Source organism: Pinus tabuliformis, chromosome Q, assembly GCF_031772625.1.
Source record: "Pinus tabuliformis cultivar Carrire ecotype Pingquan chromosome Q, CPIR1, whole genome shotgun sequence".
Classification (NCBI taxonomy): Eukaryota; Viridiplantae; Streptophyta; class Pinopsida; order Pinales; family Pinaceae; genus Pinus; species Pinus tabuliformis.
Window position 1 is genome coordinate 1157628467 of NC_142296.1, and position 12599 is coordinate 1157641065.

General features: G+C 36.7%; 1 protein-coding gene across 5 annotated transcripts in view; it reads left to right on the top strand.

Annotated features, from left to right (window-relative positions):
• The first annotated feature begins 1354 nt into the window (after window positions 1–1354).
• The window catches only part of LOC149223759 (uncharacterized), a 71213-nt gene continuing 59968 nt past the window's right edge, over window positions 1355–12599 (top strand). For 3 of the 5 annotated variants that reach the window (XM_089385909.1, XM_089385908.1, XM_089385910.1), the window contains exons 1-5: window positions 1356–2204; window positions 2828–3085; window positions 3330–3572; window positions 3986–4192; window positions 4555–6170. In XM_089385909.1, coding sequence (XP_089242035.1) covers window positions 1764–2204; window positions 2828–3085; window positions 3330–3572; window positions 3986–4192; window positions 4555–6170 — 2765 coding nt within the window. In that variant the 5' untranslated portion in view covers window positions 1356–1763. Of the gene's footprint in view, window positions 2205–2827; window positions 3086–3329; window positions 3573–3985; window positions 4193–4554; window positions 6171–12599 lie in introns of all 5 variants that reach the window. The other 2 variants (XM_089385907.1, XM_089385906.1) reach the window with 2 other exon arrangements.

Consider the following 12599-nt stretch of genomic DNA (forward strand, 5'->3'; position numbering starts at 1 on the left):
TCCAAATTCATTTTAACACAACTCACCTGCAAAGTATTACTAATAAATTTCCACAACTGATTTACATATTACTAATTCTAACAAAATATACATTTTGCAGGTCCATTACTGCTTCTTCAGGTCTTCGATGCCTCCAACATGTTTTGATACAACTTCAAATATGGAATGACAAGCACAATGTTCTTTAGAATATTATATTCCTTCTCGAACCTCTTCTGTTACAATTCACTATTTGTATTTTCCATTTCAAACTTAAAAAAGGATGTTTCAAGATCAAATACCATTTTGATGGTTTATGTCCTCACAACTATTTGTATTTTCCATTTCAAACTTAAAAAAGGATGTTACAATTCACTATTTGTATTTTCCATTTCAAACTTAAAAAATGATGTTTCAAGATCAAATACCATTTTGATGGTTTATGTCCTCACAACTATTTGTGTTTTCCATTTCAAACTTAAAAAAAGATGTTTCAAGATCAAATACAATTTTGATAGTTTATGTCCTCACAACCAATTCATTGTCGATGGGTTTTATCATATTTTGTTAACAAAATCAATTGATTTTAATGAATATATTACAGCTTGAGTGGGCCTAATGGTTAAGAGCATGTGTTTCCTCGTAAGAGGTCACAGGTTCAAAACCAAAGGGGGGTAGAGTATGTATGCCTTCGTAGACTTAGCAGTCAAATCGCTGCGCGGAGGTGGGTCCCTTGTCCCACAAACAAGGGGGTCTCATACATCAATTTGGTGTCTGCCTTGGCTGTGACCTTAAAAATGGATATTATTATTATTATTATTACATGTTTTCAATATATCTTCATATTAATTTAATTTCCCCTTTGAATAATGATTTCTTAAATAACCCTATCCAAATCAATATGGATATCCGGTTGTTGTTCGCATGGATTCATTCATTTATCTTCACCTTTAACTCCACAATTTTTACCAACTACAAACAAAGGTCTCTAAACAAGTTCAATGAATATTTATGGCTACTTGCTTTCCATTTCAGCGGTTTTCGGCATGGCTTCGTCAAATTAAAACTTGTTGGAATCATCGACCCTTGCTTTCAAAAAAGCCCACAAAAGCCCATTCACATTTCAATATTCTTCCACACACTATGCCTTAAGGCGTTTCCTTTACAACATTAAGTACAAATGCTAGTTTAACCCAAAGAAAGAAAAGAAAAGAAAAAAAAGACGACATAATCTAAAATAAAACATACAACAAAGCACAAGCGAAATGACTTTCAACAATTTAACGACATATGCGTCGTGGCACCGCCAGGATGGATGCGTGCCGTTCTGAGTGTCGTCTTGTCATCCAATCTTTCACTGGAAACCAGAAAAACCAAGATCAAATATAAAATGATAATCAGAGACCTCCGTAACAAACAAATCATCTCATTCTTTTGCTCCTTCCAAATCAAACAAATCCAAATCAAACAAACAGCTGGCATGGCATGGTTCCGGAGAACAGCCGCAAGCAGGATGAGTTGATAGGCGGCATATGATTCAATTATGCACATCCTCGAGGTTTGGATCCCAGAAATCAGTCAAGTTTTGGCCGGACCGGGATCGAACTCTCGACACATATCATCGTGATTTTCCTGTTTAGCATACAGGTTTGCGCTGAGAATTGAATTTGGGTTACTTCTAGTAAACTCGCTGGACTAGATACCATTCCGCAAATTGAGAAGGGAATGGCCGAAGAAGAGGCAGCAGATGCAGATGAGGAGGAATATTAATAATAAGAACAATAATGGCTATTGTGACGGGCGATCGATATGTAGAGCTTCTGGTGAATTTCGTGGAGAAGCAGGCAGAGTCGCTCCTGGAGGGAACCCTGATCCTGAAGCTGAATCCGGTGGGATTGCATTATGTTCAGTCTCGGCTCGAGGCTCTGCAAGAGCTCGAGCGGCTGCGAACGGGAGCTCCGGTCGATTACCTGCGCGCTTACATTGCGGATTTGGGGGACCATCGGGCGCTCGAGCAGCTCCGGCGGGTTCTCCGTCTGTTGACGTCTCTTAAGGTCGTCTCGGTCTTGCCCCATCCCTGCAGGGATCCCACGCCACTCTCGCTTTTGCCCTTTGGTGGATTGCGCTCTCTGGAGCTTCGGGGATGTGATCTCTCGACCTCCGCCGCGCGAGGATTGCTGGAGCTCAGGAACACTCTGGAGAAAATCATCTGCCACAATTCCACGGTAAAAATTCATTCTACTTTAGATTTCGACCTAATTTAATCAACCAGCCTTGAATTCTGATTTCCCTGGATAAGGGCTGCATGGTATAAACCATGCTTCGAGTAACTATTCCTCAAAATTGCATAGCACTTGCACCCGATTCCATCTTTTTTTAATACATCCCCGCTCTTTTAATACTTGCCACTTAGGTTGGGCATGTAGACCACTGCATTAATGGAGCCATTACTTCGCTTCATCCTTTTCAATGCTTCCCTTCCGTTTTAATACTTGCCATTTAGGTTGGGCAGGCAGACACTAGCGATAATGAAACCATTGCATCCAGGCTCATCTTTTTTAGTATATCCTTTCCACTAAAATGAGGACGGGCCCAGGTGGATGGCCTAACATTCCATCAACTTCACTCGTAAATCAAAACCCTGTTCATCTTCATCGAATTGGCACTATGCATTGTTTAATTTTTGAATCCTGTTGTTGCTTGCTTTGCATTTGAGTTCTGTATTGTTTAATTTTATATTTCCTGAATTGAAAATCCTGCATTTAGGCTTCTGCATTGCTTTGATTTTTGATTTTGTTGCTTGGGATTAATAGGACGATTGGTCCTTTGTGATTATTTTCTGTTTCAGGACGCTCTCAGGCATATTTTTGCTGGAAGGATTGTTGAAATACAGGATTGCCCTGCATGGACTCGGTTATCTTTTGTCTCTTGTGCTAGCAACAACATGGTTCTCATGGATGAGTCTCTTCAGTTGCTTCCCGCTGTGGAGACACTGGATTTGAGTCGGAACCGTTTTGCGAAAATTGCCAGTTTGCACAAGTGTATGCACTTGAAGTACTTAGACCTTGGATTCAACAATATTCGGACAATATCGTCGTTAAATGAGGTGGGATTCATTTCAATTCTGTTTCGTTGTTAGACTGTAAGAGCAGGTTATTGTTTGATGCAATTATCTTCTGGAGTACATCCTTAAGCTTAGAACTAAACCAATTTGGAGATGTGCAGTAGGTGCAGTTGTGTTTTCTGTTATCATTTTCCTCATAGACTCAAATTGAAGTTTATCTTAGTCTGCAGTGTGCATAAATGTTTGCTGTCTTCTTTTTCACTGTCATTCATTTTGGTTGGAGCAGGTCACAGCTCGGATCACCAAGCTTATTCTTAGAAATAATGCTTTGACAACATTGCACGGGATTGAAAATATAGCCACACTCGAAGGCCTAGACCTTTCATTTAATACGATCTCCAATTTTTCTGAGATCGAGTTGTTGTCTAGTCTTCCTGTTCTTGAAAGTGTCTGGCTGGAAGGCAATCCGATCAGTTGTGCTCGATTATATCGGGAGCAAGTTTTCAGCTTCTTTTCCAATCCACATAAAGTAAGTTAAGCAATCCATTTTCTTTGGTTTCACCTCTTTATGCACTTCGTTATCATGTTTTGGCAGATATCTTCTCTTTATCCATCTCATTACAACCTTTAGTGGCAGAGAAGGCATACCCATTTACTCACGTTTCTGATCTCTTACTCTTATATATTCCAACAGCCACATTATTCTTTCTTAAATTCGCTAATTCAACTGTTGAATTGTTTAAACTCTAAAATAGTCTTCTATCCTAATAACAGTCTTTATTTCCTAATAACTCAAATTGGAAAACCATTTCAATTTTGCCTTCATAATCTTCTGCCATTTGTGGGAATAAATTGAAGGGATATTCAAGTTTGTGTCATGCATCAACTGATTACACCGAGATTATTTGAGAGATGTAACTTGCCATTTGGTTACTGCCCTAGTTGAAATTAGATGATAAAGTGATCCATGGGAGGGAGGTCTGGACCGTAAAAGTCATTGCAGCAAGAAGACAGATGCAACGACCTGGCTATGGGTTCTATTCTCCTGCAAAAGGTGAAATTCATTCAGATGTCAACAGCGAGCTGAGAAAATTTAGTGAGCAACACGAAGCCAATAGCTCTGGTGATTTCCAATTGAAGGCAAAGGAGGTAAGTCATGCAAAATGCACGTTTCATGTTAATCATTATGGAATGGCTGCTCGATGTCAATGTTTATGAGTGCATGTCACAGCAATGCAAACTTCTGTCTTTTGTTTACCATATGTTGTATACTGCTGCTTTTATTGCTCATTCTTTATTTAAAATGTACCCTTTCATATAAAAACTTCTAATTTGAAAACCAGATTCAGCATATCCGTTGGAAGTTGCATGCTATTTTTGTTAAAAACATATTTCTTTCCATGTTCAGAAAACATGTTAACATTGTTTTTTCTGTGCCTGTTGTTGCTTTTATTTTTCTTGTGCCTGTCATTCTGGTGATTGTTTCACTCTTTAAATTTGCTCTCTTGTAGAAAAGGATAGCTCGACTTGCCTCAATTGAGGATCCAGATCATAAGAGATATTTGCTTTCTGAAGGTGTTGAACAGGATGGTTCTGGTTCACCTGTGCATGAAAATGAAAGCAAGAGAAAGGATGAAAAAGATATTGGTGAAAATGACAGGGCAGATGCCTTGTCTTTATTTGATAGAATAGAACTTCTCAAGAAAGAGGATCCAAGTGTCTGGTTCCAAAAACTGAGTGACTTGTTGTACTCGACTAATGTGGATAAAGAGGACTATGTTCAAGGTACTGCTTTCAATTCTAAGCGACAGTCTCATATGAGAAGGCGGCGACCAAATAGGGTGGATAATAGTAGTTCTAAAGTAAAATTAGAGGACAAGGAAGGATCAATGGGTCACCATGACAAAGATACTCCAGAAGCAGAACTGAAACATATGAGAGATGATGAGGGCAATGCTGGTAAAATTGTGAATGAAGTACAAGAGAATGGCTCACTTGGAAACTTTTATCTAAAGGGGAAAACAGTATCCAATTCTTTTGTAAAGCATGCTACTTCACTGAAACCTTCACCCAATTCAGGAATTAGAGAAGTTAATAGCTCTGAGGAGCAATCGAAGGTTCTAATCTCCAATACAGCTGGAAAATTACCTAAAGAAGGCATGACTTATTTGTGTGTACCCGGTATCGTGGCAAATGAAGAAATGTGCTCAGGTGAAAGTTTTGGTTCACTAAAGACTATTGAGGAGATAATTGAATCTCATTCCTCTTCATTCTGTCTTTCTTCTCCTCCCCACTATCAGGAAGATATACTACATCGCCGCCAAAATCTGGAGGAAGAATTCATGCAGCTTTCTCTGGACTCATACTCTATAGCTTCATCATCTGACAGTGAGTCTAGTAGTGATGACCACTATTTATCTGATTCCTCTAGTTCTATAGATGGACAAACTGTTTCCCATGCAGATGCAGATACTGATCATGATAATGCAAATGGTGAATCTAATATAGTGCTTGAGGATTTCAATGAAGTAAGTGGAAAATGCCAACATAGTTCATTGTCCAAGGATACATCCCTAAATGCTCATAGCTGTCTAGATTCAAATGTAATAGAAGATTCAAAAATGGAACACACAGTACTGTCTCGTGCAGATGACATTTTGGTAGATGCAGGTGGTGGCAGGCTTGCTCAGACTGTGATTAAAGATATGTCACAGGCGCGCAAGACAACAGGCACATGGAAGCATAAAAGAAGGGTTGTACTTTTGGATGAAGTTGGAGTTTTTGATGCAGAGCTTGAACACATTCAAGATCCTTCAAGCTCTTTGTGTGTGAACAACCTAAAAAATGGTATGACAAGATTGGCTTCTACACAGGCTGGGCTTGCTAAATCAGATGGAAGGGAAGAGATAATTGTGAGTTCTTTCAATAAAGTGTATCCATATACCAATTGTGCCGAAACTTCCAATTGCAACATTAAAACATTGGAAATGCCTGTAAGTGTGGAGTTGGATGATCCCCTAAAACAGTATTTTCATCGCCAGCTTGCTGATGATAAGTTATCAGAGAGCTGCCTATATCATTTTTCCTGCAATTGTATTCGTCTATGGGAAGATGATCCTGATGAAAGGTAAGCTGCTCAGGTTATTTAATTTTGTATTTTGAGGCCCTGGTATTTCATTCTCAACAACATTTGTATCTAGAACACTGCAAAATCCCTTGTTTTCTTCTCCTGTTTTTTGTTTTAGTGAGCACCAAAGCATTTAGAAACCCTTCCTGCATCCTAAATAGCATATGCTACTTTAATTACCAACACTTGTCAGTTCCTATCAGTACTCTTTACTTATGGTGTTTGAGCTACTGTTATGAATCAATACTTCTTTTGCAATTGCTGAATTCTTGTACATCTTTTTTGCTCACTGAATTCTTGGCGATCATTTCTTTAATTGCCCAAGTTGGCAACCTGTTTTCACCATCCTTATAAAATGTTTTCTAAATGTTTTCTCTTGAATTATAATTCTCTTATATTACCTCCAAAAGGATATAGTCCATACTGTTAAGGCCACGTTTTTCTTTCTTCGTAGATACCATATGGTTTCACTGCCATTGCTACATTGTCATATGTCTTGTCTATTATTACGTCCTTATGCGAAATTGTAGTTCCCCATCTTTCTTTTATCTTCAATGCCTGATTGTTGAGTATGGTTTAAAATAGACTGCTTCTGGGTATGCCTTCACTACAATTGTGTTCTTTGGTTTAGTTGCAAATGACTACATCTAGATACTGCCTCTCTACAGTTTTTTGTTGTAGAAATGCAGTCTATGTATGCATATTTATTGTGATGTCATTACTGGGCAGCTTTGAGAACTTGTCTATGGGCACTATTTTACTGTTCTGTTAACTAATATATATAGTTTCAGTATTTTTAACAAATTGTTCTCTATACTGGCATACCTCTTCACATTTTGTATTTTCATTTGTAGTAAAAAATGCAGTGTTAGAGTACTATTTTCCTAGTACTGGAGAAAATGAAATTATACTAATATCCACGGATGACAAAAATTTGGTCAGTGTGACCCAAAAGTACAACCAACAATAATGGTTTTAGAAAGGAGTGCCTAAACAATCTCCCACTGAAAACACAAAAAATGGATTTTACCATAAGAATTAACCTGTAAAAATACAAGAAACCAGCTATAAGAACACAATCCCTATGGAATTTGTCAACTAAAATGCTGAAATACACCATTCTCACAAAAGAGCAATCCGGGCATTAAAACACTATTTGATTGGTCTACCATTCTCTGTGCTAGCAGTAGTCAAATAGTGGTGCCTGACCCCCTACTTGCCCAGATGGATTAGAGGAGTGATGCAATCATTCAGCTAGGTCTAGGTAATGTCCTGGTGCCTGGCACTTAAAGGTTACGGTCTCTTTAAGAAACAAAGCTAAACACCTCTGGTTGGAATAATGAAAGAAGAAAAATACTTTTTTTCTCTAGGATCTTTGTAAAGATAGTAATACCTCCCCCATATCTCACAATAATGTGGGATCTTGGAAATGAAATGCTCCTTGCTGACCATCTCATGAAGAGAAAACAATCTGCACATTTTTCTGCATGAAGGACATGGGCGTCTACCATCTTGCAATTAGCATGAATGTCCTTTGAACTGGCCAAGCAGAAATCTAAGCCCATGCTGATGCGACTGGTGTTGTTACAAATCATTTGGATGTTTTGCAATCAAATTGTCAAAGTTCTGGGGAAGCGGAAGTACGAACTTTTTCAACAAGGATCGGATCACGTATCAGCAGTCCATGTGTCATGGTCATCCCATTCTACAAGTTAAATATTGTAAATGATCTTCGTAAACCTTGAGTCTATGTAACAACCTAGGTAAGCCTATAATTTGATGATGAATTCCATCCCAGGAGGTTTTTTAACCTCACTGATTACCTGTGTTTTTTGACATGGCCAATTAGAAGAGTTTTTTCCCTCCAGCTTAAACCCCCAAAGCTAGGGTGAAATTTATTGTTGAATTATTATGTGAGTCCTAGTGTTTTAGTAGAGTCTGATGTAAAAGTCAGTGTTGTTAAAATCGCGATAAAATCGCGATTTTATCGGAAAATCGCGATTTTTTCCCTTTCCCGCTTAAATAGCGATTTTTATACGAAAAAATCGCCTACTTTTTTTTGCCGATTTTTATTGAAAAAATCGCGCTTTTTTCAAAAAATCGCGATTTTTTCGAAAAAAGCGCGATTTTTAACGAAAAAATCGTGGGGGCTCAGGACAACATAGTTTTATAACTTTTTTTGGGTTTTTTCATGCAATGTTTTTTGAAAGAAACAAATAATTTTTGAGTGGGGTAGCTTAATGATCAAGTCTAGGCCCTAGTATGGATATGCTATTCATGGTAATGTTAAATTCTTAAAGTAAAAGTGACATTCTCCTTAATCTTCATTTTCATCCTTTTACTTAAATTTTTAACATTACCATGAAATGACTCAGGATGTTTGAGAGTGGTTTCAGCCTCATTGGATTTCATATGGAGAAAGTAGAATTTTAGATTTCATTTAAAATTCAGCAGACTTATCAGTTTTTCAGGATTTCAGGATTGGGAGATTGTAATGTTTCCAGGTGACACCACCTGCCCGGGCTACCCCTGCCACCAGTAGAGGACGTGGTCTACCTCCTATAGCTCCTACTTCTAGTTCTTCAACGTCTAGAGCACATCAGACTCCACTGCCATTTCCACCTGCACGGGCACCAGCATCTACATCTAGAGGGAAAGGGAAAGCTGTGGCATTTTCTCGCAAGAGGGGCAGAGGAAATCAATAGGATTAGACTTTCATTTTATTGTATATGACGTTATGACATGATGAGATACATTATCATATTTTTTGTTGATATTTTGAGGCTGAGTTGGGACTCAGGAGTCAGGACTTACTATTCAGGACATGATTCAATGTTATGTGTGATTTTAGCGCTAGAAATGATATTAAACATCTTATATATTAGTTTTTTTATCATATTTATGTGTCAATGTATTTATTTTATGTTGTAGATGGTTTAGATATTAAAAAAATTGAAAAAAAATGAAAAAAAATGAATATTTTTGTGCCAAACGCTTTTTTCCCGCTTTTGTCGATTTTTTCCGCTTTTTTCCCGGCGCCGATTAAATCCTGATCGCGCTTTGTGCAACATTGGTAAAAGTGATTTGATAATAATTTAAGCTATGTTGCAGGAAACGTGGGGGGGGCCCGTTTCCGGCTGGAAACTGGGACGAAACGCGGAAACGCGTTTGGTACGGCCAGGAAATGCGTTTCCGGCCGTACTGCCACGTTTCCCGAAACAGAAACGTGGCAGTACGGCCGGAAACGCGTTTCCCGGCCGTACAACCCGCGTTTCCCAATTGAATTGTGTTTTTTTTAATTTTTTTTTTCAAATTTGTTTTTTAATTTTCTAGATGGGTGTCTAAAGTTATAAAAGTGAATTTTTGCCCTAGTGTTGATATGCAGTTCATGGTAATGTTAAATTCTTAAAGTAAAAGTTATATTCTCCTTTATTTTTCATTTTCATCCTTTTATTTAAATTTTTAACATTACCATGAAATGACTCAGGATGTTTGAGAGTGGTTTCGCCCTCATTGGATTTCATATGGAGAAAGTAGAATTTTAGATCTCGCTCAAAATCCAGCAGACTTATTTGTTTTTCAGGATTTTAGGATTTCAGGATTGGGGGGATTGCAATGTTTCCATTGAATTTTATCATGTACTAGGGTATGGAACTTGTATTTAATCAAGAAAACCAAGCCCTCTATGCAGGGGAAAATCCCAATAATCAAGATCATGTAGGGTACTAGGGTATGAAACGTGTACTTAATCAAGAGCACTAAGGTCGTTCGACTATGTAGGAGGAGACTCCCAATACAACAGTGGTCCTTCTAAAGAATGGGATGTGGATGCAGAAAATCCTGATTTGGATCTCTCTCTTGCAGCCTTATAGTCTTTATTGTACTTGCAGCCTCATATATTAATATAAATAAAGGCTGATTTTGAGATTTGGATATCTAATAAAGGTTGCTTTTGGATATTCCGATATTTTTATTTTCATTATGTGATCATTCATGAGTAAATGTGATGTAAATTAAATCTTAATGTTTAAGTGTAATAAATTATAATGTATCATTTATGCTTTATGATTGCGCGCACACACACACATATATATATATTTAAATATTTTCTATATATATATATATATATATATATATTCGCGTTTCCCCGTTTCCAAAATTTGGGGAGGTCGCGTTTCGTATCGCTTCCCGTTTCGGAAACTCGTACCCGTTTCCCCGTTTCGTGCAACTTAGAATTTAAGCTAGTTGGCTTAATTATTTTATTACAAATCATTTGGTTTACTAGATCATATTGTGTCGCAGATGGGTTATGTGTCTTGAGGGTCTAAGCCAAATGTGTATTCCCCCTTTGAGGTTGTAAATGTAAAATCTTATGTATTAGAGGGTGGAAAAATAATTAAATCCCCTCATATGTAAATTTATTTATTTTTCTGGCAAAATAAAATTAAATCCTAAGTCAGAAAATTAATTAATTAGAGTTAAAATTAAATTGTTTTAGGAAAAATAATTCTCCAAGTGGAAAAATTCGTGGGTCTTAAAGAAATCAAATTTTAAAGGTCCTCCACCATGGGAATATTGTATATTTCAAGAAAATTTGGATCTTTGAACCTTGGTGGTTAAGTCAAAGTCAAATTTTTGAGGAAATTAACTCAAATTTTTTAATTTTGAGCTAATAAAAATAGAATTAAATGATAAATTCGAAAATTCCTCAACAATAAAAAATCAAGGGCCAAGATTAAAAGATCTTGAAGTGTTTATCAACGACCAAGATAATTTTGACAAAGATCAAAGAAACTAGCCGTTATTTTTCCACTTGGAGGATAAACTATAAATTAGAGAGTCATTTGAGTCTCTAACATCTTGATTTTTGGCTAGAAACTTTCATTTGAAGCAGCGTTGTAACTATGGGCCATGGGAACTATTTTTTCAATCATCATAAAGGGTTTGGGGTGCAATTCAAGGTGTTCTTGCTTATTGATTTGTGGTATGCACTGACTACAAACATCTCTATGTTGTGTTGAATATTGGTAAGATTTGCTTTTTCATTAGATTGAGATAGAACCATACTATTGATAGTTTTGGGCTAATTTTAGGTGGTTTGAATTCTCCATGTGATCTAACAAATTATTTTGAGATAAATTCATAATGCTTGTAGGTATTACAGTCCTTGGCCTCCAAGTTCACAAACTTGAGTAAGAATCACTGTTGTTTCGATTCCAAGTATTTATATGGTGGATTAAATCTTTGCTAAGGCTATAGTATACTTTGGGGTTTCTAAAGTATTTTTATCTATTCTTCAAAGGAAAAAACTCCATAAAAATATTTTTCTCAAAAATTTAAAAATTTTAAAACCCTTGTATATTTGTAGATCTTGTGAATAATTTTGTAGATCTAACTTGTAAATTATTTTTTCTAATTTGGGTTTTAGGGATTTTTAGTATTTTGTATATATTTGGGGTTTGGGTGTTTTTATTTTTATTTTCGCAGGTTGGATCAAGGAATTAAGTGAGAGAAGAGCTAGGTCTAGGCTCTTGAGGGTAAGATCTAGTCTCTAGACATTTTTGCATGGACATTTACTGAAAATTTGACGACAAAATTCAGATTCAGAAGACTTTTTTTCAAGACACGGGTTCCAGTTTTTGGCCTCCTCTCGCTATTTTAGCCCCCGATCTATGATCCTAGCCCTTTTATCCCCGCAAATTTGTTTCCCTTAGCCTTGCTCTCTAGTTCTTGGCTTCTTTTGCCCCAAAATCGACCCAAAACCCTAAGCTGAGGTTTTGAAGCTAAATATTTGGCGGTTTTGATGGAGTAGGTCTCAAAATTCTTATTTTCAAGCAGCAAAGTGATCCCAAAGTTTCAACGATTTTCAACGGTAGGATCTTCAAGGCCTTGGGCCTAGGGTTTGACCTCTAAACCATTGTTTTATGCAGTTTTTTATTACATCAAGCAAATTACTAATATCTAAGCCTTAAAACCACTTTTTAATTGGTCAAAATCAATTAGAGTTGCAAAATCTGAATTTTCACAAGCTTTGGTCAGTTGGGCATTTCTAATTTGACCTATATCTAACATTTCAGCTTGTTGGAATTTACTGCATAATTGTGAAATTCAAGTCTGAAATATTTCTTAAGCATATGCTTAATAAAGATAAAAATTTGAATTTTCAATTTCTGGTAAAAACTTATTATTTTTAGACATTTTGGGCAACATATTCAGTATTTTTAGCTTGCTGATCTATGACTAATTTATTGCTCTAATAAATTTATGGGTTTTGAAATTTCTGAATCACACATCCTAAAAGCCCCAAAAATTGAAAATTTTGATTTTTAGTGCATTTTTACTATTTTTGGGCATATTGACCATCTATTTTTGACATCTTTAGCTTGCTGATCTGTGACTAATTTACTATTGTTATAAATTTATCAGTTC